This window comes from Schistocerca piceifrons, chromosome 2 (assembly GCF_021461385.2).
Source record: "Schistocerca piceifrons isolate TAMUIC-IGC-003096 chromosome 2, iqSchPice1.1, whole genome shotgun sequence".
Classification (NCBI taxonomy): Eukaryota; Metazoa; Arthropoda; class Insecta; order Orthoptera; family Acrididae; genus Schistocerca; species Schistocerca piceifrons.
The window spans coordinates 528,603,825-528,631,042 of NC_060139.1; the positions used below are offsets into that span (position 1 = coordinate 528,603,825).

The 27,218-nt window shown below is 42.6% G+C and overlaps 1 protein-coding gene across 1 annotated transcript; it reads left to right on the forward strand.

The window, feature by feature from the left end:
- On the forward strand, positions 1-27,218 carry LOC124777562. Its single transcript, XM_047253017.1, has 3 exons — positions 1-129; positions 13,948-14,172; positions 26,461-27,218. Exons 1-3 carry the CDS (start codon positions 102-104, stop codon positions 26,520-26,522), a joined length of 315 nt encoding a protein of 104 aa, XP_047108973.1. The 5' UTR covers positions 1-101; the 3' UTR covers positions 26,523-27,218.

The following is a 27,218-nucleotide window of genomic DNA, read 5'->3' on the forward strand; positions in this document are numbered from 1 at the left end:
AGAAGGGAACTTACGATAACAATCGATGATGCCATCGGGTGCTTAAACATATATAAATGAAAATATAACGCAGAGAGCAGTTATAGCTCTTGTCGAGTACAATGAAGGCTGCTCTGTTGCTTGTTGCTGGTAAGTATCGGCAGAATTTATAAACTTTCGTTCAACGTAAACCTCTTTTTTCTTACCTACATTTTACATAATTTAAGGTGTATTAATCCACTTGAAAAAACTTCTACAGTCGACAAAGAACAGTTAATTGCCGTAATTCACGAAGTAAAGTTCAGAATGCAAAACAGCTTAGAGTGTTGAGAGTGCTCTAGGAAGATTTTTCATTTCCTTGCGCTCGCGAACAATGGTAGTTCACAGATACGTGACGAAAGGTGTTCGTGTTGTCTATTTGAAAATTTGAGTGGTTGAGAGTAAGACCCAAGCAGTTACAAGTGTTAAGGTTCGCTGACTAGTTTTTTTATACCCATGAGAAGCAAACTGGGATTTCTAGTGAGCAATTGAAGCGAAGATTTGTAGTGCCACTTGCAGATGAAAATAATGCGAAGCATACTACAAAGGATGGTGGATTTTACAAGTTCGCAAACGAAGAGGGTAACGTAAGTTAGGAAGGGATGAAAAATGTCAAACCAGTGGAATGACTGACCCGCGAATATGGAATATAACTACGACTATTAGACAATGTGAGTAGTAATCTCTTATTGTATGCTGAGGGATTAGTAGTTTGTAACAAAGAATACCTGTAGATAATATACTATTGACATAAACAATTCGCTTTCTGGAAGAACTAGCACCTTGCCTTAAAAACTGGTAAGCAGAAAGCAGTTGTGGAAAACGAAACTGTCTGGAACCACGTGGCTGCTACGGCCGCAGGTTCGAATCCTGCCTCGGGCATGGATGTGTGTGGTGTCTTTAGGCTAGTTAGGTTTAAGTAGTTCTAAGTCTAGGGTACTGTTGACCTCAGATGTTAAATCCCATAGTGCGTAGAGCCATTTGAATCATTTTTTGAAAACGAAACGCATCATATTTTATCACAATGTTTTATCTTACACTGTAAATGAGAAGTTCCAGTATGCCCAGACTCTTCCTTGCATGATGTTATAGGCTCTGCAAAACCTAATGGCCCGTTTCTAGTGATTATGTATTATTTACCTAATGGAGTATTTTTCCGTTCAGTGTTTCACATAATTTCTTCGTTGAAAGTAAGTTAGTAAGGTGTGTTAGCCCCTCCGTAGGATGTTACATTTTTCTTAGATCAGCTAGATGGTTCTTAACAGGCCTCCCAACAGGGCAACAGACGTCTTTCATAGCCGACCACTTTGGTAACAGACGCTGCTCATTTTTGCAGCCGTCGTCAGCATGTAGAGAGTCGCTGACTACGTTGCCGCTTGTTCCAAGTCAAGCACGACGTGAATTTTTTCTGCTTGGTGGGTTGCCTGTTCCGCTAGATCCGCCGTACTGAGGTATGTCCGCTCCAGTTTTACTAACGTTGAGGTGTCACTGTCGGTGAAAATGACACGTCCGCCTTTTTTTTGCCCTTGAGAACAACATCTTCATTCGCCCCAGAAACCGCTGACTATCTTCACCTCAGCTCCCACGTTGCTGACGAATTGGGTGCCTCTATCCTACTACCAAGCGACCAGCTATTAGAATTGGACTGTACTGCATTTGTAGTCTGGATCATTGAATGATGAACCCCACTCCAGGTCAAGGCATAATTCTTGGGGGCACAGACAATGTTCCTAACAATGGAAGAAGGTGATATCGGCAAAACCACCAGACAATTAAAAAATGGCTCTAACAAAGGAACCTCCCCATCGCACCTCCCCCCCCCCACCCCCCCTTCCCAGATTTAGTTATAAGTTGGCACAGTGGATACACCTTGAAAACTGAACACAGATCAATTGAGAAAACAGGAAGAAGTTGTGTGGAACTATGAAAAAAATAGCAAAATATACCATCTGAGTTGTCCATGACCAAGATGGGCAACATCAAGGATAGTGAGAGCTGAGGAGCGCCGTGGTCCTGCGGTTAGCGTGAGTAGCTGCGAAATGAGAGGTCCTTGGTTCCAGTCTTCTCTCGAGTGAAGAGTTTAATTTTTTGTTTTCAGACAGTTATTACCTGTCCGTCCGTCCGTCTCCAAAATTCCAGGATATGTTCAGATTTGCTTGGACATATGCAGGATGTGACGGTCTACACACTGAAAAATTTGAAAACGTTAAAAACATATGTTTTGGCAGAGCACAGGGAAAACTGTGCGACTGTGAAACTGATGCATTCATTTGTTGCAGTTTATGTGACACTCTTATGTTTTCATCACTTTTTGGAGAGTGATTATCACATCCACAAGAAAACCTAAATCGGGCAAGGTAGAAGAATCTTTTTACCCATTCACCAAGTGTACAAGTCGACAACATATTTCTGTAATGTGACACACATGCTTTCACCAGCGTCGTATAGATTATATCAGACGTGTTTTCCTGTGGAGGAATCGGTTGACCTATGACCTTGCGATCTAATGTTTTCGGGTCCCATTTGAGAGGAACGTCCTTTCGTCTATTAATCGCGCGGATTTGTGGTGCGGTCGCAAAACACAGAAACTAAACTTATTACAGTCAACAGAGACGTCAATGAACGAACGGACGAATGATAACTTTGCGAAAATAAAGAAAGTACACTTTTCACTGGGGTGAAGACTTGATCCAAGGACCTCTCATCCCGCAGCTGCTCAAGCTAACCACGGGACCTCGGCGCTCCTGAGCACAGATTATCCTTGATGTTGCCTATCTTGTGCATGGACTACTCAGTTTGTATATTTTGCTTACTTTTTTCATAGTTCCACACAACTTTTTCTCGATTGATCTGTGTTCAGTTTTTCAAGGCCTATCCACTGTGCCAACTTATATCTAAATCTGCAGGGGGTGCGATTGGGAGGTTCCCTTGTAAGCACTATGGGACTTAACATCTGACGTCATCAGTCTCCTAGACTTCGAACTACGTAAACCTAACTAACCTAAGGGCCGCACACACATCCATGCCCGAGGCAGGATTCAAACCTGCGAACGTAGCAGCAGCGTGGTTCCGGACTGAAGCGCCTAGAACCGCTCGGCCACGTGGCCGGCCCAAACAGTTACTCAGACAGACAGACACACACAGACACAACTTCGGTAGTGAAATTTGTAGAATTAACACAGGAGTCCGGCAAGACGATGGGTTCTCACAGATTGACTTCAGTCTGGCCTTAGACAAGGTATCAGGGAGTGGGATTAAGAACGGCAAGAGAAAAACATGGAAGGAGTCCATCTAGGACATGGCAGAGAAAGTTTTGAGATTAAATATCTCTCTTTTGCTGACGATGTTTCAAAGGAGAGAACAGATGCAAAGATAATGAGGGAAACACTTCACAAAATTGCAGATTATACCTGGTAACTAATATCGTATCAGAAAACGGAGTACATTGAACATAGACACAGCATAGAATAATAAGTACAAACACAACACGGAAACATCAAAGTAGCTGATATGTTTCAGTATTTGTGAGAATGGACACAATCGAATGGGTCGGTAAGACAAAAGGTAAAGAAAGATTAAAGAAAATGGAGTTAGCGTACATTCACCCAAAACTGGTATAATAAAAGATCAGTATCATTCCAGGCAAAAATTAAAAGCTACGCTACATCAATTATACTGTAAGAACTTTACGAATCTGAATGCCGGATATGAACAGAGAGAAATCTTTTAGGAACACGCAAGAACAAGGATAACAACCGGACAAAGACGATAAGATGAATACAGAAACATAGAAACATTCACACATACAATAAGAAGAAGGAGATCAGGGCCGTAATGAACGCGCACGCTGAGCAGCGCATGCGCAATGTCACCTCAGAAGGCTTTAAATAGTGGAGCTCAGCGCGTACTCGCCAGTACTACTACAGTGGCATTCACCTGAAGATGACCAGAAGACTCTGCGCCGAAATATCGTGGCAGAACGTTACTGATATCCGGCAGTTCTCCCGTGTTTTTATGGAACAGGAGATTAAAGTCTTGCGATCATATTTAGAGAATGAATGAAAATACGATAGCGAAAAAGGCTTTTATTTCATTTACAAATTAAAAGACACCACTAGATGGTTGGAGGAGATAAGAAAGGTCTCTAGAAGTTACCATACAAACTAGGGAAAGTTCCAGACTCCTAATCAATACTGCAAAATATCCTGTCCAACGACGAAATTCACTACCTCAAAGGATCATGTCAAATAAACAGAGGCAGGACATCATCGAATGCACGAAGAAGTTCTGGGGACATAAAAAGACAAAGATTTTACCCTCGACTTAGGTTCTAAACGGTCTATATTTCACCAAACTTCAATAAAAAAAATATATCAGTGTTAGGCACAGCCGTAGCAATTTTGTTACTGTTGCTAAATATTGATTTGACGATAAGCAGGCTGATCTCGTCCAGCACCTTCGTAAAACTCTCGCACTCACTGAACAAAAGGAACACTCTTCATTGTAATTTCTCTATCTTCTCAGTCTATCCTACAGATTCAAGACGGGCGAGCAGTACACAGGAACCTACAGAATATTAGCCATCTCTTTCATGGACGAATTTTATTCCTTAGGAACTTTCCAATAAATCTCAAGACTTGCAACTGCTTATCCTGCAGTCTGTTTTGTGCAGTTGTTCCACTTATCGCTTCGGACAATTACTCCTTGGTATTTCCTCGTTCCAGTGAATCTTCGCCAACAGTTTAACTTGACTGTTGTGGGTTTCCTCATGTGTTTAAGCGCAGTGCTTTAATTACGTTCAGGGTAGATTTCCAGCACCTCCACCTATCATCGATCCTCTGCAGATTTCCAATTTCCTACAGTCTTCTGACGTAGCAACCTCGCTACAGACAACAGTGTCGTCCGCGATATATCTTATGGACCTTCTGTGGTCATCACAAGATCATCTATATACAGAGTGTTAAAGAAAGTATTCCATGTTTTGAGAAACTATTGTATGGTTCGAAACAAAGAAAGGAACAGATACCGTAACTATCTAAAATGCATACCTCATTAGGAATGAACACTTGTTCATCTCCGCTATTCTGAAGCTTATCTCGTCTACTGTAAGCTGTTTGTTAAATCGCATCATTCACAGAATGCAGTAAACATTTGGGTAAACAAATGGGACCACCTTACATTGTTGTTGAGTAACAACACACAACTGACATATACTCACCTATGTGTAATAACTGTTCCACAGTTAACAGGAACAAGACATCTAATGCGAAGAATAATGCATACCGATAACGCATACCGATACAATTTAGACAGTTACAGACCAATTGTTACCGGACTAATGTCTACTGTGTCCAATATCGATAGAAATGAAAAAAAATGGCGAAAAGTTATAGTCTTACTATAGTTAGCAGTAATTATGTATCCCAGAATTGTTTCAATGAATGTAGAAATCAGAAGAAAAGTTTCTCCTACTCCAAAAGGAGTGAAAGTTACATTTGGTAAATAGCTAATGTCACTGAATTCACACAAATACTCGACATGAAAGTTAATGCGGTAAATAAACAAAATACACTCCCGCGAACTTAGATGTAGAAAACACCCGTAAAGTGAACACTAAAGACGTTCATTTGTGGCGCAATTATTTTAATAGTAAGCTTAATTAGGACTTGCAACACTTCATAGAAACTATACTGTGTCACGGCAATGCTGTCTATCTGAAAATGTGGTGAACAGAAGTGATTGTTATTGTTTGTCAGTTACTGTTACAATAAGTATTTGCGAATACTGATGTTACGGAGAGTTACGTCATTAGAGAAAACCAAATAAAATCATAAAATTACATTGGCTGCAAGATGGCCAGGCAAGCATACTTTCGTCACCGAAACATGTATTGCACTTGTATCACTTTTAGTTTGAACTGAGTGTCTGCGTTACCATAGCAGTGCTGCATTATATGGACAACTATAGTTACTACAGGTTTCTATTACAATATTACTTGATTGACAATGAGTTGTTAATTTAACGGATTCTTTTTTCTTTTCACTATATTTTTCGCTTATGACTTTCTCGGAATTTACGGTGAGGGGATAGGACGACTTTGATGGTTAATGGGTTGGATCAATAGGGTTTGCTTTGACTAGACCAGTCTAATGTTCCAAGAAAACTACTATTACAATGGCATGCCTATCACACTACAATAAAAATACTGTCCAGATCTTACTTTGCTATGAGCTGCTTGTGGCACGATGTAATTCTTATAATGAATATCAGTATTGACGGTAGGCTCTTCTTGATTAGCGATGAGCATGGATAAACGTGGGCCACACTACTCTCTTCATTAATTCTAAAAGCCCTCTTGCGTCCATGTACTATGCTTGTACATGTCCTCGCTCACTTATTACAACGCCATTTACACCACAATATGCATTTGGCATTTGCGCGCCAACACACGCGTCTGCAACACAGGACAGATGCTTCACAAGTGATCTCTGCCGGCTCTCTCATCCAACGATATTATTGTTACATGAAATGTATGCCTTGTTTCGTGCAAATATAATATCGCTGATATTGCCAAATATACACTACAACGACTTGACATAATTATTTCTTATTTATTCTTCCCACATGTATTACATTTCCATACCATCTGATTTATGATAAAATACATAAACACATATTGTTTCAGAAATGGGTTTTCAAGTCATGAAATAAAGTAGCTGCCAAATACGTGAGGCAATGTGTTGTAGTTTGTCAAGCTATTACGTACGACCTGGATTAGTGTCCCATCTATAAAGGAGGTGATCAGAACGTAGTTTGGTATTTTCCTTGTGAAATAGTAGGCTTCCATTCTCTCGCTGATGCACCTACCCTAAAATGTGTATTCGGCTTATAGTGTCATGAAGTGGTCGAGCTGAAAGTATACTTCTTAGAGCCCATGTCTTCCGGACATTTTGCTTACGTTTTCATGCAAACTATTACCTCCCAGAGTATGGAATCCTAATTTTACATCGTGTATATTGTGAACAGATACAGGCATATCACAGCTCGCTGTGGTTCCCTTGAAGTTATCTTTCCGACTATAAATTTTCTTTTATTGAGAGAGATGCGTTGAGTTATATTGGCAGTGAATTAGCGAATAAAATCATAAATCTGGTCCGATACACAGTATTCTCGTAAATTATCCGCTAAATGCCATTTCGGAACCGTATCGAATTACGTTCGGAATAATTCATGGAACAAGGCATCGATGTGGGCTACATTGGGCACACTATGATTCAGAGCTGATGAGTATCGCAAGATTTCTGTTTGCAGAATCCATTTGGTTTTTAGTGGATGAGACGTTCCTCCTTTAAAAATGTCATCATCCGTGTGTGTAAAGGGGGTTCATTTATTCTGTAAAGTCAACGAGCAGGCTTTCAATCATGTGTGCTATTTCAAATCGTTTTGAATGCTTCGTCGCTCCTTTGACCTACAATTAACTGCTGCTAGTAGGAGAGAAAGACAGGAACTTATCGACATCTTCTCAGATACGGATACCTTTCCACTACTGAATAATTTTAGTTTATATTGTTCTGTCAGTTACATCAACGTCGACCAGCTGGGTATTCTGAAGCAACTGAGCGAAACATCCTTCCGTGGTGAAACAGTTTCTCAAAATCTATATCAGTAATTGACCTTCTCTCCATGATCTGTCTTGATGGTGCCAGTACGGTGAATGAGTGACTGAATAAGTGCTATAGATTTATATACTGTACCTATAATTGTTAAGATTTTTGGTAAGATCGGCTAGTGACTGTAATCTCATGGCTCCTTTTAGCTCTTGTTTTTTAACAAGGCACCGAAGTCACATAAATGTGTATCGAAGCTCTTATTGTATTGACAGAAACTTAGTGACATATCACTCGAACCATGACGGGTCTTTGCATTTCACTGAAACCTTACTCAGCACGTACAGTTCTACGATACCGTTTCCAATGGTTGTAGAGTTGACCATTTTGTGTCTTACATCTTTGTAAATAGTGAAGCTGAATATTCGATCTTGAGAGCCGAAACACTCTGCAGTTTATTTCCTGATATTATTGCTCCAGTAACGTTCCTTTGAAACCAATTTTCATTGAATTTGTAACGGCCGTATGTTCACTGATCTTCTCTTCCATGTTAACCGATTCGCGAACTTTAGGTCTGTTACCAGATCATGTAAGAATTTCCCTATGAATCGCTTCTGTTAACTAAACTGCTGGAGGTATTTCTACAAACGTCGTCCAGAAAAGTCTCATGCAAATCCTGCCTGTACCAACTGTTTTAATCGCATGACTCAACCATTTAATAGCTATATGAATTTTGATAGTTAGTGACCGGCGTTGCAATTCCTTTACACTTGAGAAGTATGTAAATATTGCGCTGAGTGATACACACTGGGACGCGAACGCTACACCTCTTGTAGAATTGGTAAAAAGAGTAATCCCGCTTTAATTACTATCAATAAAGTTACTACACCAATTACGTTTTGCTGACGTAGCACTACATATTTCGGGATTTTTTTCCGCCTTAGGCTGTTGTAGGAAGGAACGTAAGTTTTCGATCATCTGTCTTCGTGTGTGTTATTCTGTGGCTTTTCCCATGCGGTCGTCTTTTTATGTCTACATTGCAATCAAATAATTTTCGAATGTATAGTCTGCGGTTCTAGATTATTGTTTTCGGAATATCTTCTTATGCATATCATGTCACATTCAAAATCCATAGATTGAAACGTACCTAACTCTGCATTCACAGTGTTTGTGTAACTTAAATCGTAACATAAGACTACGAGTTCTTCGTTGCCACTATGAAATGTTTTGGTGTGTTGATTGACAAATTTTTTTATGTGTCACGCTTCACATGTTTTTTAAAAACTATAAGAGTCACTTAGAAACGTAATAGGTACTGCAATAATGAACCGCAATGAATAATGCAATTCAAGTCACTAAGTAAAGTGCTTCCAAAAGAATTGAAGAAATGCGGAGATAACCGCAGGCAGGACCATACAAAACTACGATAAACAATAAGTAGCATAAACGAAAGGACTAAGGAGAATCATGCAACAATCACAAAGTCAAATGCAGACCACATAATAGACGCTGTGGTAGAAAGCGAGCACAATGAAAAAACTGTTATATATATTACAGAAAACAACGTAATATAATTGACAATAAGTATTGAAAGAAACAGTTGCGAAATAAAATCAAGCTGCATTTACGCGGAACACATTTCTTGATCACAGTGTATAAAGAGAAGTACATGAGCCCTAAAGCTACCATATTAAGTTCTCATCGCAAAAAACACGAGGATTCATGTCCAGTCGTATCAAGAACAAGCTACAGATCCAACCGTGAAAGGTTGCATTGCCTTTTTGGTAGACGCTATCATGCCAAAGAGGAATAAAATGTGTGGAGGGGTGGACATGGTCGCCAAGCAACAAAACATGCTAGTGCTGATAATTATTCCTTCCAGAATGACGAAATCACCCATGAGAATACATTTCCCAGACCATAACGCTCCCTCACTCTCGTAGCAGGGTGTTGGCCTTGAGACGTCCCACGCCGTACACGCCAAGTGCTATATAACCGATGGAACATAAAACGTCATTAATCTGAAACGGCCGCTCAAAGTAGGTCAGGTTACGGTACTGGAGCGCAAATTCAAGCCTTCGTCGCCGATGCCTTAGTGAGCGCAGGAATTAGGCACCTACTGAGGACGATAATACATAGCAACTTTCACTGGATGATCGTTGAGCAGACACTGTTGGTAGCCCCTTGGTTCATCTGAGCGGTCAGTTTCTCAACAGTTGCATGTCTGTTCACCCATACACATCTCCATAGCTGTCGTTCACATGCACTATCCTCCGCGTCTCCCTGGAACACTTTATAGAGCCTCCACGGCTATACTGAGCCCTACCGTCTGTGGGTGGTTATCAGACGTTGACCCGAACGGCGGCGGTCACATTAATGTGATGGAATCGTGTATGTACTAGCATCATCGACTTAACCTAGGTAGTGAAATAACTCTGTCTCCATCGTATAATATGTGGAAGATCATAACAAATAAGTGGGGCTGTCCACGCAAGGCTGTTACTACTTTGCCCCTAACTATAGTATGAAATATATCAGAAAACCAAACAAATAATAATGGTACCTATAAATCTTTTCACGCATGTGATTTTCAGAGGACGTTACAGGAACTGTGTTATAATAGGTTCCGTTCTTTACCTTGACGAGGAGGGAAAAACTGCTACAGATTCATCCAATTGGAGGTATTAGTTCTTTTCAGCCAAATACCAGTTACATGATCATAAGGAGAAGGGCTTACAGATTTTTCAATACTTTCATTCTCTACTACAAAGGAGAGAGCGGTCTGTTTGCTGTCAGAACCAAAGAAGAGCCTAACTTTTTCAGCCTAATATCTGGCTAGGTTTTAGTGGGGAAGAGACAATCGCAACTACATATTTCTAGGAGACAATTTACATCTCCGTCATTTGACTTGCTAGAAGGGAACCCCTTCAAAAACACAAGTGAGGAAAGAGCAAATATTTTCCATTTAACTGTGAGATTCCAGCAATCCAACAAGAACTGAAGAGGGTACTGTATTTGCTTATTTATCCAGGAAGTTAATATCGAAAACTTGCCCGACATGATCAAACAGTGCTTGTCGCTGTTGATGCTCTCTTTTTTATTTTCAGGGAATTGCAGACTGTTCAAGTGGTGATCCATTTTTGTCATGTACAGCATTACCAACTACCAGAGGAGATGTTAGGCGGGCGGATGGAGTTCGAATTCCGAGCATTTGGGGGGTGATTTCCAGTTCCAGCATTTGAATTTAGCCAAGAAGCTTACGAAAGACTTTCTCTACTGGTGAGGAAGTGTCGTTTGTTGCTAGTTCAGGCGATGCAGGCGGTAATTCGCTTGAGATTCACACTCCCAGTCGCAGTGACAATAGTATTCTACTTTCGTCGAACGGATTTCATCTGCGAGATTCGCCTTGGCCATGGGGACTCTGTGGTGCACGCCACTATTGTATGATAGGTCAAGTTAATGACGACCAGAGTGACGTACCGGGTGATCAAAAAGTCAGTATAAATTTGAAAACTTAATAAACCACCGAATAATGTAGATAGAGAGGTAAAAATTGACACACGTGCTTGGAATGACATGGGGTTTTATTAGAACAAAAAAAAAAAAAGACACCTCATATTGCTAGAGATCTCTTGCGCGTGTCGTTTGGTGATGCTCATCTGCTCAGCCGCCACTTTCGTCATGCTTGACCTCCCAGGTCCCCAGACCTCAGTCCGTGCGATTATTGGCTCTGGGGTTACCTGAAGTTGCAAGTGTATCGTGATCGACCGACATCTCTAGGGATGCTGAAAGACAACATCCGACGCCATTGCCTCACGATAACTGCGGACATGCTTTACAGTGCTGTTCAAAACATTATTCCTCGACTACAGCTATTGTTGAGGAATGATGGTGGATATATTGAGCATTTCCTGTAAAGAACATCATCTTTGCTTTGTCTTACTTTGTTGCGGTAAATATTGCTATTCTGATCAGATGAAGCGTCATCTGTCGGACATTTTTTGAACGTTTGTATTTTTTTGGTTCTACTAAAACCCCATGTCATTCCAAGCATGTGTGTCAATTTGAACCTCTCTATCCACATTATTCCGTGATTTATTCAGTTTTAAAATTTATACTGACTTTTTGATCACTCAGAATATGCTCCGATGTAATGGTTCTAATTCTCTGTAATTAAAATAACCCATGAGATTCGACTAGACAGTGAACAAGTTTGGAATATTGGGTCGATATTCTAGGGTCGAGCCGTACATCCTTAATTTTTTACCATTAGCTAAGCTCCATAAAAAGTATATTTGCGAAATTTACCTATGCATCACCGATTAACGTGAATTTAAAACAAATACAAAATGTATTAAAATAAATATTTAAACATGGTGAAAGAACGTTAGTCTCCTGAATAACTGATGTAGCAAACATAAAAACGCTTATACTACAATGAAATGATAATTTAGCCGGTCAGTTAAATAGCTACACGGGGGTCCTTCAAGTATTGCTTAACCATGAAACCAAATTACAAACATTATCCAATCCCCAAAAGTTTGCATGGTTCTGTACTTTAGAGTTCGTAAATTCCTATTTATTTATTAAAGGGCAATGGTCAGTGGAACACATAGTCTCCTGTCATCGACTAAACACAAAATACTCCTCAGTTCGTAAATAATTATAGTTCACTACAGAGTTCAACATATCAGAATTCATGTAATAATGAGTAGATGTGATAATGTTAATAATAATTACAAATTAGTTGTGATGCAGTACCAGTTATATCCCACTTTTCACATTATCTACGTCATCAGTATCGGGGACCATATAATTTGTGACACACTGCGCCACCCGTCACCCAGAAGAAAGGGATGATTTGTGAGCGCCCCTTCAGCACTTGTCACCTCAGCAATAGATGCTCAAAGAGCTTCTCACCCTCTCCTCTGAGTCATACCAAGCTACACCTCTGGGCAAGGATTATTTGACTCTTATCGGACATTTTACGATCCCATGATTACATTCCCCTACCCTGTCCATCTACAGTCAATGAAAGTCAAGAGTAGTTATCCTCCGGGTTCACTCAGATACATGAAGTCCAGTATGGCCAACACTGTGGCATCATAACCTAAAATTGTAGATCCAATAAGGCGAACTCATTCACATCACAAATTCAGTGGAACTACCTGTCGAAGTCGACAATATCACAATAGGTCCAAGCGTCGTAGCTGTGATGTCACAACAAGTTCCCCTTCTGCCAGAAAGAAATCCTGCACCTAATGACTACATACATTACACAGTTGTGAGAGATGTGGTCTGGTTTACAAGACCACATATACACGATCAGTGTGCGATTCATATTACGTATGTCACCAGTTTACCGAAGGTAAGGCATGGAGAACGTCATCCTGCAGTCATGTACGGTGTAGGTGCGGAGAATATGGTGATCTGGCAGGTTTACATAAATGAAAATATGTAAAACATTATAATTTTTCTTCAGTGTTAAAGATACATAGAGATAGTGATTTTACAGGTAATATCGCCTGCCTTCCGCATAATTTAGCTCTCAGCTCACCCGTTCCACGCATGGAAGAAAACCACCGATATCCTGTCACTCGCCGGCAGCCAAGTGGCTACCGAATGTGGCTTAGTCGCATGTACAAGTGTCGGCCTCTCAGCGAAGTCAAAGCGTTCAACTCCCAGGTTAAAATGACTTTGGGTGGCTGAGAAGCTCGCCAGCATATGCGCTATGTGACACTGCGAATGAATTAGACGAACGAATATACTAGAGATGAAGCAGGTAACAGATTTCCTTATACGTACTTTCAATTATATCCTGCTGCTTGAGAACAATTCACTAGGCAAAAGAAGTCTAACCAAGGCAGTCAATTGATTTTATTATTCACTACTTCAGTTAGCCTGGCTCTGTAATTCTTTTCATAACTAAGTCTGTGTTATTTGCACCAAAGCGTGCATGCTGTTCGTGTTGCGGTACAGTACGTCTTCAGATATTCTATATAAATGGAACAAAGATCCGTTATTCTCTTACTGTAACTTCCTTGATTGTAGTGGGGTGGTTTTCATGTACGTCTTAAAGAACATCATTCTCAGATTCACACTACCAGACAACATCAGTATCTTTACCACACAATGGAGATATGTTAGCAAGTGGCAGAGTTCGTGATACGTGTCAGTAGAGTTGCACTACACCTCAGTATAGTTATTCTAGCAGCTGGTACATACATAGCATACTGTAGTGTTTCAGTGCTAAGTGGTAGAGTAGCACTAACAGCCATTTGACGAAATAGCGGCCTGTAATTATGTTCATCGATTTTTACAGCGCTGGTAGCAGTGGCGGAGGTCCACGGGCAACCAGAAGAGTCTACCACCGTCACCATTTCGAGTGACAATCTAACCACCAGCAACATCACAGCGGAGAGAACATTTTTGGCGAAGTCATCGTACACGGGAGATGACGATACCATTTGTGTAGAGTCAGACAACAAGTTCTACTTGTATGTTAATGTGTTGAAGCTCTATTCTTGCTACAACCAGCTACGGAAAGGTAAATAACTTTAAACAACACGGTGCACTCTATTCAAAATTGACAAGTTAAAATCAGATTGTTGAGTATAACATTACGCGAAGGGTTCAACAGTGAATGTGAAAATACGAGTGAAATCAAATAATCAAGGATGAGTGGCTACCCTTACATCACAGTGCGCAAAGCAAGAATCTCCACTTCACGAAATTACAACTGTTCATGAATCTTGTGTCGAGTCAGACAACAAGTTCTACTTGTATGTTAATATGTTGAAGCTCTATTCTTGCTACCACCAGCTACGAAAAGGCAAATTACTTTAAACAACACGCAGTTCTCCATTGAAAATTGATAAGTTAAAATCAGATTGTTGAGTATAACATTTCGCGAAGGGTTCCACAGTGAATGTGAAAATATGAGTGAAATCAAATCATCAAGGAAGAGTGGCTACCCTTACGTCACAGTGCGCAACGCAAGAATCTCCACTTCACGAAAGTGCAACTCCTCATGAATCTCCACCAAAACCATTCACAGCAATGTGCTGCGCGTATTTAATTCACTTTTTGGAGTAATCTGCGTTCCCCTTAAATCTGCTGCATTATTTAAATCTTATACACTTCTACACACCTTTGAATTCATTTATGAGTGTTATGTTGTGCAACGCGAGGTCAAGTTTCAAAATTTAACACAACATATTTTAACAGGCGACGGAAGTTGCCACGAGTGACGTGGTACATAGCGTTTGATTAATTTCCACAGTGAATGTGTTTGCAGCATTGTACACAAACCTATACTAAGTTAAACACTCTAAAATTGTAGGCAAGGCACCCTTTTCGTCGTACCCTGTAGAAGGCCGACAACGCAATTAGTGTATATAAACAATACCCGTCACACGCTTAGGGACAAGTAGAAACAGGCTTACAATATTAGTAAAGTTTTAAATTTAGCGATGCGTTGACGTAGAGACGAAGAATTAGATGAATTGGGGAATGGTAAGTGAACGTACTGGTTTACACCTTGTCAAAAAGATCATGTTGGCATTAAATTAGTGCACTCACTCATTCACTGTCCTAGTGACAGACATCTACAATCTACCATCAGACCGAAATGTATGCTACTTACAGACGATGATACACCGTTCTAGTAATCAACCGTATAAGCAGTGCAAAAATTATCCCAAATCTGAGGCGTTTATAAATAGCAATATGCCTCACATTTCAATTAGGAGCCCGTGAAGGTTGAATAAAGAACGTCGTAAAAGCACGTTTGTTACGCCAGACCAAAACATCGAGAAAGAAGGAGGGGGAAGTAGCGTAGTCTTCATACTAGTTCATACTTCATACTAGACTTCATACTTCACTTTTACATAAAAGATAAAAATTTTAAGTATATCCTTCTAATGGCTTTCTGATTACCTGTTGTAGTAAGTTCAGAAGAAGGCTTTAGCTCAAGCGTACGGTCCTTCAAAGTTGTGTGGTGTATTTAAACCGTGCAAAACGTGTTAATAATACAAGCAACTTGCTAAATAAGTCTAAAACATTTCTGTAAAAGCGTCGTAGACAGCACACGAAGACAAACAAAAAAAGTGTGCAATTGTGCAGCTTTATCATCGTCTTAACGTTAATGATGTAGTTGTAGCAATAATGAATATGTAGATAGACATGTTTACAAAACAAACCGTAAAATCTACATGTATAGTAAATTTGTTAATACACAACGACGATATTATTGCGCTTTGCTTTTCGTGGCCACTGTTGGAAGCAAGCTGAGACATTGCATTTATCAGGTACAGTGGTTAAGGAAAACGCACCTGCCATCGAAGCTATCAGGTCACCTATGCTTATACTATCAAGCTGTTCATGGTGTTCCCGCGAAGTATCACGATAAAAACTGGCGACTAGCCGACAGAAATGCCCCCACTCAGAGATACAATAATATTTGGCCGATTAACAAACACAAGGTAGCGTCGTATCTCGCACAGAGGTGAAGTCCATTAACTTCGACAGGGATCGTAAAGCGTAACACTGGCTCAATTTCAAGAGAATAATTCTTCAAACTCTAACAAAATGTGAATCTTCTAGAGTTGGGGAAAATGAAAGGAATCACCACTACAAACTTTTGGTCTCTGTCAAAACCATTGACATTTTGGTCATCTTGCTCTCTTCACCCTTGGCATTCTCAGTCATGGATAAAGGTACCGGATTCATTCGGTGTATGCACAGGGCGATTTTTTCCATCGCGTACGAACTTCAGGGATTGATCGATGAGCGGATACTGAACAAAAAAGGTCTAACGAACTTTGATCCGGCAGTGGTTTCGTTGCTAATAATCTTTTATTCATATATTGTTACTGAACTGCGGTCTAAAACGCGCTGTACCATGGCTGCATCCAAACAGTGTCAAAGGCACCATGAATACGCTGTTCCAGAGTCTCCGCGTCTGGAAGGGGCTCTGCATGCACAATACTTTTCAGATGGTCCCATAACCAGAAATCGCACTGGTTGGTATCCGGTGAACGGGCAGGCCATGCACCAGGAACACTTCGACCGATCCATCGACCAGGGAAGACACGACTGAGATGCGTCCAGAGGTTAACGGTTAAGTGAGCTGGAACGCGATCATGTGGCAGCCACATAACGCTTCTTATCATCAAAGGAAATTCTTCCAGCAAAGGGGGGTGAAGTGACCCACAAGAAAAGACGATTGCTCCGGCCTATTGGGCGCCAGTTATCCCGGCCAGCAAATCTCAGCTGCATCGATGCTGATGATTCGCTATCACTATTCCATGGGGGTTATGCATACAGCCCAACAGATGACTATTATGGAAGTTGAACATACCACTCCGTGTAAAGGTAGCCTCATCTGTGAACAGGATGCATGACACAAATACCGGAATCGTTGTTGCCTGGTGAAGGAACCAGTTACAAAACAGCCCCCCCGATGTGGAATGTCTGCTGTTAGTAAGCCCTGCACACGCTGTACGTTTTAATAGTAACAGTTGTTATGGCTTGTGCTGTACTGGGGGGCCCACTGCCTGGTACTGACACGGCGGTCACCCTCCATGGTGTTAACCACATTTTCCTCCAAGTCTGATATCCGTAAATTTCTGGAACGTCTTTCATGATTTCGTGCTTCCTGAAACGACCCTGTCTCATACTAACGGCGAAACACTTTTGCAAACAGTCGGCAGGAATAGGTCTCATGATTCTACCTTTCTGGCCGCCGGCCGTTGTTACTTGCCTTTCCGTTAGTAAATACCAAGTCGGCATGTTCTCGATTCGAGTAAGAAGCCATTGTGTCCAACGCTGTATCACGTCAACTATAAGGTGAGTCAGCAACAGAAGTAAATCGGGCACAGAATTACCAATTACTATGACAGGAGAGTGTGCTAAGACATAACGTATGAGGAACAGTACCAGCGCCGGCCGCTATAGCCGAACGGTTCTAGGCGCTTCAGTCGGGAACCGCGGTGCTGCTACGGTCGCAATTCGAATCCTGCCTCGGGCATTGATGTGTGTGATGTCCTTAGGTTAGTTAGGTTTAAGTAGTTCTAAGATGTAGGTGACTGATGACCTCAGAAGTTAAGTCCCATAGTACTGAGGTCCATTTGAACCATGCATACTGTAAGTGTGGCTACGTGTTACAGCGAGTATTAGACCGCAGTCTCTGTAACAATATATGATTGAATTAATGGTCTTTATCATGGGAACCATGCATCACCGAAAATAAGTTAATTAGACCTTTTTGGTCCGTATACTCTCATCGATCAATCCCAAGAGTTTGCACACGGTGGAAAAAAAAATACCCTATGTAATTCTGAGGACTTGTAATGTAACTGAACAACAGGCTAACACCGACACCACAGGTTTCGATTATTACTTGTAACATAACAGCATAATACAGCTGATGTCTGTCTTAAAGAGCTCAAATGCGCTGCTAGTGCCCTTCATAAAGACATCTATGTTGTTTTTAACGAGACGACGTCTTTCTAGTGACAAAGTACTACGGACACAGAGGCGACTTTTAAAAGAGTGTCTGCCAATGTCAACAGCTAGGAGAATGTGTGAGGCCGTCTAATGGCGCAAGATCTACTGGCAAACTGCCCGTCCAACCACTCAGCGATGCATTTCCTAGCTTGGACTCAGACTATTTTTTCTCGAACTCCATCAACTTCTACCATTACAAGGCGTAAATACACCTTATAGTCATTCTTTCTGCGATAAAATTAGGTTGTGTGTACCTCGCAGTACACGCCGCACGCCGTTAAGTGAATATCTCCGTCTCTTGTGTCACAAAATGTGCCACCTCTGCAGCCCAATGTTTGTGGTTGAAGCACACACAGAAAATACAGCAACTGATGACTGGCGATGATTGCTAGCACCCATCTCGTGAACCCTCGGATACCCACGCCCACACCCCGATATTATTGGTTCAAGCACCGATGGAAAGAGTCGGATTTTGACTTGCAGCACAGAAAGACATGGAGCATACACTGTGACAACCACATAGGCTCATTTTGGACACACATTATTACTTTGAATAGAATACGAGGGCCACAAACCTCACAGAATCTTTGAAATTTTCAACTGTGCCAGTTAATTGCTACTTATGTAAGTTACGAAACGATGGAAACTCTTAGCATCAAAACACACACACACACACGCACACAGACACACACACACACACACACACACACACACACACACACACACACACACACCTGTGTATTTCAGTGTCGAATATAATAACTACGCCTTAAGTACTCACGTCATTAGCAATCAATTTTTCCTGAAATTGTAACAAATTTCTCATTAAATTACCCTCTTTATTGTCTCGTCATTTAATTTTCCTCATTAAATTCATGTCACGCATGTATTTGTTCACACTCTTGTAGCTATTGACTGTCGCCTCTCACATCTTTTTGCGAAAATGTTTAACTATTCCCTGTTTCTTGTTTTTCGTCAATACTCACAGACACACGTGGGACATAATGCATCATCACCCTCTACTAAGTGCTAAGTGAGTACCATTGCCATAAGTAGCTACCATTCCCCTAGGAGGTCGCCATTCTCCCTTTGGGATGGCACTACTCCCTCAAAGTAGAAGAATCTGCCCTTCAAGATATGTGTCTTACGTCACGAATCTGGCAGTCCTGCTCCATCTTCCCTTTAACATAATGTAGCTGTGTAACTGAAGACAAAACTACTACCATTTTTAGCGATATGCAAAGCGAGTAAAACATACATGATCAAAAACGGATAGCAGTATGAGAACTCTCAACTGAGAGAAGCAGAAAGTTTTTTTTATAAGCAAGACCCTAACAGATAATGCTTTCTCTGTAAGTGGTATTAATATTCAATGCGACGCTTCTTGAAATACCAGGACACTTCAGCTTATTTGCTTATCGATCTCAGTAACCTCCGTCGTAAAGCAATCACAGCTACAGACACAGAACACTGGACAGACAGTCGCAACGTATTGAGGGCATTGAGCAGGTACCGTTCGTGATCAAATACAACTATGGAAGACGAAATCGTAAAAAAAAAGTACTATGGCACCGTACAAATTGTACATAAACGTTATCGTGTTTGAAAATGTGCGTGGCCGAGCGGTTCTAGGCGCTACAGTCTGGAAACGCGCGACCGCTGCGGTCGCCGGTTCGAATCCTGCCTCGGGCATGGATGTGTGTGGTGTCCTTAGGTTAGTTAGGTTTAAGTAGTTCTAAGTTCTAGAGGACTGATGACCACAGAAGTTAAGTCACATAGTGCTCAAAGCCATTTGAACCATTTTTGAAAATGTGCAATAGCGTACAAGTGTTCAGATGAGTCAAGCAGAGTGGCAATGGTTATGCGACAGTCTGGCATTCACTGAAGGCAAGCTCACCACCGAATGTAATTTACACTTACTGTGTAGGACATGTCGGTGATCCGTACTGGAGATTGTAGTCCAGGTGGAAATTTCCGCCGGCCGAAATGGTCGTGCAGTTAAAGGCGCTGCTGTCTGGAGCCGCAAGACCGCTACGGTCGCAGGTTCGAATCCTGCCTCGGGCATGGATGTTTGTGATGTCCTTAGATTAGTTAGGTTTAACTAGTTCTAAGTTCTAGGGGACTAATGACCTCAGCAGTTGTGTCCCATAATGCTCAGAGCCATTTTTTTTGGAAATTTCCGTCACACAGCCTCTTTGCCTAAGTGGTCAACATCTTCATTGCCAGCGATCCCACAGTGTTATTTCAGCCAAGCGAGAGCTCATATATTCCCACACTTGGATAATCATTTATACATGGTGTTACAAAAAGGTTCAGCCAAACTTTCAGGAAACATTCCTCACACACAAAGAAAGAAAATATGTTATGTGGACATGTGTCCGGAAACGCTTACTTTCCATGTTAGAGTTCATTTTATTACTTCTCTTCAAATCACAATTATCATGGAATGGAAACACACAGCACCAGAACGTACCAGCGTGACTTCAAACACTTTGTTACAGGAAATGTTCAAAATGTCCTCCGTTAGCGAGGATACATGCATCCACCCTCCGTCGCATGGAATCCCTGATGCACTGATGCAGCCCTGGAGAATGGCGTATTGTATCACAGCCGTCCACAATACGAGCACGAAGAGTCTCTACATTTGGTACCGGCGTTGCGTAGACAAGAGCTTTCAATTGCCCCCATAAATGAAAGTCAAGAGGGTTGAGGTCAGGAGAGCGGGGAGGCCATGGAATTGGTCCGCCTCAACCAATCCATCGGTCACCGAATCTGTTGTTGAGAAGCGTACAAACACTTCGACTGGAATGTGCAGGAGCTCCATCGTGCATGAACCACATGTTGTATCGTACTTGTAAAGGCACATGTTCTAGCAGCACAGGTAGAGTATCCCGTACGAAATCATGGTAACGTGCTCCATTGATCGTAGGTGAAGAATATGGGCCCAATCAAGACATCATCAACATAGTGGAAAAATCGTGTCTACTGCCGGATGTTTGTGTCGCTCTGGCACAATATTTCGGCCACGTAACTCGTTGCCTTCTTCAGGTGCTACCTGAGACTGCCGTGTTGGAGGATCTTGTCCAGTATTTATGTCCAGAGGGCGCTGGGTGCTCTCTTTGCCGTCCGCGCCCGCCTGGCACTGCTTGTAATGTGTTGTTCCTTCGGACGTCCGCGCCCGACTTGGGCGCCATCTATGGCAGCTCTCTGAGGCCTGTCCTGTGTCGGGCGTTCCGTTCGCGGTCCGCGCCCGCCAGGAGCTACTCCTGAGGTTTTAACCCCTCCCTGGTGCTCCCACGGACGTCCGCGCCCGGCTCGTCCACCATCTGTGATCGTGGCAGTTGTCTGGGGCCAGACCTGCATGTGGCGTTCCGTTCATTGACCACGCCCGCTTGGCGCTGCTCCCAAGGTGTTGGCACTTCCCTGGTGCGCAGACGGACGTCCGCGCCCGCCTAGTCCACCATCTGCAGTTGTGGCAGCTGTATGAGGCCCGTCTAGCGTCGGGGGCTCTGTTCGCAGTCGCGCCCGCCTGGCGCTGCTTGTAAGGTGTTGTTTCTTCCCCGGTGCTCCCTCAGACGTCCGCGCCCGACTTGGTCTCCAACTGTGGCAGCTCTCTGAGGCCTGTCCTTTGTTGGGCGCTCCATTCGCGGTCCGCGCCCGCCTGGCGCTGATCCTGCGGTGTTGACACTTCCCTGGTGCTCCGACGGTCGTCCATGCTCGGCTCGTCCATCATCTGCGATCGTGGCGGCTGTTAGAGACCCGTCCTGCGTCGGGAGTTGCGTTCGCGGTCTGCACCCACCTGGCGCTACTCCTGCAGTGTTACTACTTCTTGAGGAGCTTGTTGGTTCATTATGTTGAGCCCTAATAAGCTCCAGAGCCGGACTCCACGCCGAGCTAACCTGGTAACCGCTGTCTCCTTTTATTAGGTTGTCAGGGACCTTGATCTCGATGGCCTCCTTTATGACACTGCCCCAAAATCTTGGCATCTGTGTCAGAATTTTGGTGTTGTTGTAGTCCATTGAGTGGCCGAGCTCCAGACAGTGCTCCGCTATGGCATATTTTGCTGCCTGTCCGAGTCTGGTGTGCCTCTGGTGTTCTTTGCACCTGAAGTCGACCATCCTCGTTGTCTGGCCAATGTATGACTTTCCACACTGGCACGGGATGTTGTAAAAGCCTGGTTTACGTAGCCCCAGGTCGTCCTTCACACTCCCTAGCATGGTCCCAATTTTGGAGGGTGGACAGAAGATACTCTTTATATCATATTTTAAAAGAATTCTGCTGATCTTTGCAGAAATAGGTCCAGTATATGGCAGGTATGCCACTTTCTTCACCTCCTCTGTCCCCTCTTGTGTACCCTGTGGTTGACTGGTAGTATGAAGTGCCCTTTGGATATCTGTGGAGGAGTATCCATTTCTGCGGAACACCAGCTGTAGATGTTCTACCTCTGTGGCCAGACTTTCCGTATCTGACAGAGCTCGAGCCCTGTGAACTAATATTTTCAAGACTCCATTCTTCTGTGCCGGGTGGTGGCAGCTACTGGCTTGAAGGTATAAGTCAGTGTGGGTGGGCTTACGATACACACTGTGCCCCAAAGTGCCATCTGCCTTCCTCTTGACCAAGACATCCAAGAATGGGAGTTGTCCATTCTTCTCTAGCTCCGTAGTAAATCTTATACTTGGGTGGCTTGAATTTGGATGTTCCAAAAAGTCATCTAGCTTCTCCCTACCATGGGGCCAAATGACAAAAGTGTCATCGATATACCTGAGAAAGCACTTGGGTTGGTAAGTGGCTGTTGCAAATGCCTCCTCTTCGTACCTTTCCATGAAAAGGTTGGCTACCACTGGTGATAAAGGGCTGCCCATTGCCACTCCTTCCGCTTGCTCTTAAAATTGACCCCCATAAAGAAAATATGTTGAGGTCAGTACATGTTTGAACAGGTCGAGCAGAGCACCATCGAACTTCTCTCCAATGATATTGATTGAATTGGTGAGTGGCACTCATGTGAAGAGCGACACTACACGAAACTGACCATGATGTCAGAGTCCACGATGTGTAGCTGCCTTAGCCGTAGTAGGAATTCCTCCGAGTTACGAATGTGGTGTGCACATTTGCCCACATATGGTGCCAATATCTTCTTCAGGTATTGTGCAGTGAGGTATGTCGCTGCAGGTCACCAAGAAGCTTCATCCCAAAGCACCTGTACCACCCAGACTCTATGGACTCCCCAAGGTCCACAAAGAGGGGGTCGCTCTTCGACCTGTTGTCAGTAACATTGGATTCCCCACAGACGACCTGCACGCCGCAGCCGAAATCCCACGCCTGAGAGAGCGTTTCAAGGATCTGGCAAGGGCCTTCTATGAAGGTTCCTCCAGATCCGGAAATGCACTCATCCACTCCCTAGGTCGGTATGACATGTCCCGCGATAGGCACAAGCGCCCTATGACGATCTTTGACGATTAAGTCGAAGAGAAAATCCCAATACCCAACCCCTAGTCCAGTTCCTTCCCATATAACACCAATCATCTCGCCTACCTCAGGCAAGTACCAGATACATTCACAACAATTCATCACATATCACAGACACCAAAAATATATAGAAAAATCACACACACGTGTACACAGGAGAGTAAAAGCCGAAAGGCTACAAACTCCCCCTCACACTTCCCCAAAGAGGGGAAAGTAACAGATGAAAGCAGCAGGTGAAGAAGGCAACGAGTTACGTGGCCAAAATATTGTGCCAGAGTGACACAAACATCCGGCAGTAGACCCGATTTTTCCACATGTCAAGATATCGCCGGGAAAGCCTGAAGACTTACATCACCAACAATGCCTGCCCAAACGTTCACAGAAAATCTGTGTTGATGACGTGATTGCACAATTGAGTACGGATTCTCATTAGCCCACACATGTTGATTGTGAAAATTTACAATTTGGTCACATTGGAATGAAGCCTCATACGTAAAGAGAACGTTTGCACTGAAATGAGGATTGACACATTATTGGATGAACCATTCACAGAAGTGTACCAGTGGAGGCCAATCAGCTGCTGTTAGTGCCTGCACACGCTGTACATGGTACGGAAACAACTGGTTCTCCCGAAGCACTCTCCATACAGTGACGTGGTCAACGTTACCTTGTACAGCAGCAACTTCTCTGACACTGACATTAGGGTTATCGTCAACTGCACGAAGAATTGCCTCGTCCATAACAGGTGTCCTCGTCGTTCTAGGTGTTCCCCAGTCGCGAGTCATAGGCTGGAATGTTCCGTGCTCCCTAAGAGGCCGATCAAATGCTTCGAACGTCTTCCTGTCGGGACACCTTCGTTCTGGAAATCTGTCTCGATACAAACGTACCGCGCCACGGCTATTGCCCCTTGCTAATCCATACATCAAATGGGCATCTGCCAACTCCGCATTTGTAAACATTGCACGGACTGCAAAACCACGTTCGTGATGAACACTAACCTGTTGTTGCTAGGTACTGATGTTCTTGATGCTAGTACTGTAGAGCAATGAGTCGCATGTCAACACAAGCACCGAAGTCAACATTACCTTCCTTCAATTGGGCCAACTGGCGGTGAATCGAGGAAATACAGTACATACTGACGAAACTAAAATGGGCTCCAACATGGAAATTAAGCGTATCCGGACACATATCCACATAACATCTTTTCTTTATTTGTGTGAGAGGAATCTTTCCTGAAAGTTTGGCCGTACCTTTTGATAACACCCTGTATAAATGGTTTACGGGTCAACAGGTTCAAAAGTTTTAGTACTGTAAGAGGCGATAAAGAATCACTGAGCAGGAAACATAGAGAAGCTTTCACCCTGAAACAGAACGAAATGCTGGTAGTATTGTAAGAAGTTCTGTGGTCGTGTCACTTGCCACTGCTGGTAATCTGAATGTACCTGACTTCTGCTAACATGGTATGCAGTACTTGCTTCCCACAAAGTCACTGGTTTTGGAGCAGTTAGAGTGATACATTTTTAAGCAGATACTGTCTTAAAACAGCATCGAAGTTTTATTTATAATGAGAGTCTAAGGTAGCTCCAGTTATTAAGTTCACCTTTGACAGTTTCATTGGGAAAGGAACTTTATATCTGTTTAGCTTATGTGCTCTAATGATCATTCCTGATATCTCCTGAGTATCTAAATACACATGGAATAGAGGGGGAAGCACTACAGTGATGCAGAAGCGTTCATTTCTACAGTTTATGGTGTCACTGGAGTCTATCGATCTCGGGTTGTTGTATTCATATTAAATGCTTCTAAGAAGAAATTTGGTGGATGGGTAGGAGGCGGTAAGTGGGTAGTCTTTACTTGCGTGTGTGTTATATTAAATACAAACCTGGGAATGTGAACTGAGATGTTAAATGTGCTATGGAGCTCAAAGCAAGATAACTTACATGAAATTAATAGTATCCTCGGTGTGAAAACCGATTTTATTCATAACCAAATGAATAAGCAAACTAAGAAATTCACGCAAAACAGTAATATCCAAATATATAATACTGGGTTCACAACTTTGCCGCCGAGACTGTTTCTTCAGTACGTGTTTTGAATGTGCGGTTGCTGGGGGCCGGCAGTGCTCACCAATCCCCAAATCACAAACTCAGAGATCGCCAGATCAGTTCCCAGCATACGAAACTGAGGGACCTGAGGTTATCGTCATTTGGCATGTTACAGGATACATGTGTTGCTTATTGAATGCTTCGCACTCCAGGAGCATTACCCTCCTAGAGGAACTTGGTTCTAGTGACATCCTCAAACTCGCGAAATGCGCCAGGCGTCATGTGTACTTCCAACTGTCTGCTATAGTGCAAGTAAGGACAAGAATCCGGTAACATAGCACGCTGATCAGCAATTACAGCGGTTGCGCCATTATTAGGGCACTCCCTATTAGCCGGCCCTTGTGACCGAGCGGTTCTAGGCGCGTCAGTCTGGAACCGCGCGACCGCTACGGTCGCAGGTTCGAACCCTGCCTCGGGCATCGATGTGTGTGATGTCCTTAGGTTAATTAGGTTTAAGTAGTTCTAAGTTCTATGGGACTGATGACCTCAGAAGTTAAGTCCCATAGTGGTCAGAGCCATTTGAACCACTCGTAATAACATTCACCACCTATTAAGCATGTATTTGTAAAATGTAGGACCGAGAAAAATACTGGCGGAACCCCATATTATCACTGTTATACGACCATAACATAATCTTGTCACATGCTATGTAAACAGGCGAAGACTTACCGTTGTCGTATGACTAGTAATTTTAAACGTGCTACGTTATTTTCATACATGCTACTGTTAATAATACATGTTTCCATTCTTTGCAGTTTACGTGGTGAAACCAAGGAGTCAGTGTGAACCACACCTTTCAGATTGTCCCAGGCACTAGGAGTATTGCAACTCTGTGGCCTCAGCTTGAAGGGACTATTTCGTCTGCGAGAGACTGAGATTTAAATGGCTGTCCTGCTGACTGAAGACAACTTCTGTTTCCAGAGGAGCTAAGAAACTGCAAGAGCGTCAGAACTTAGCTAGTTTACTCAAACATCTTTCTCTTGTTTCTGTAATAGTTGTACACTGACGCAATAAATGTGTAGTTTCATGACGTCAACTGTTATATTCAAACTGCAGAAGATATTCCCTATCTATAGGCTTATTATTAATAACATCAAATCCATTACATCCTTTACTCACACTGACCTCCTATAATCCCAAGATTCAGTTCCAGCCTTAACACATTGACTGCCACGAGGACACCGGCGGCCACAGGTAAGACTTACGACTGACGCCCTGGCTTGTCCTTCCCTCGCCTGGTTAATACATGAAACATCCGTAATCCAGAGCAAACTGTGGCTTATCTGACTATAGTGTCTGGCAAGTAATAAGGCAAATTGGACTGTCAAATATCACGCCAAGATGCGGGTTAACATTGTCGATGTAGTATAAGTGATCCTGTACCGTCTCAGTTACTAGCCCTTCTGGATTGAAACTTAAATACAAGGGCGTGCCGAAATGTAATGTCTTCGAATTATTGTATGTGGAAACTTAAAAATCTTTTTAATTAAAATAAATTTTAAGTAACATTCTA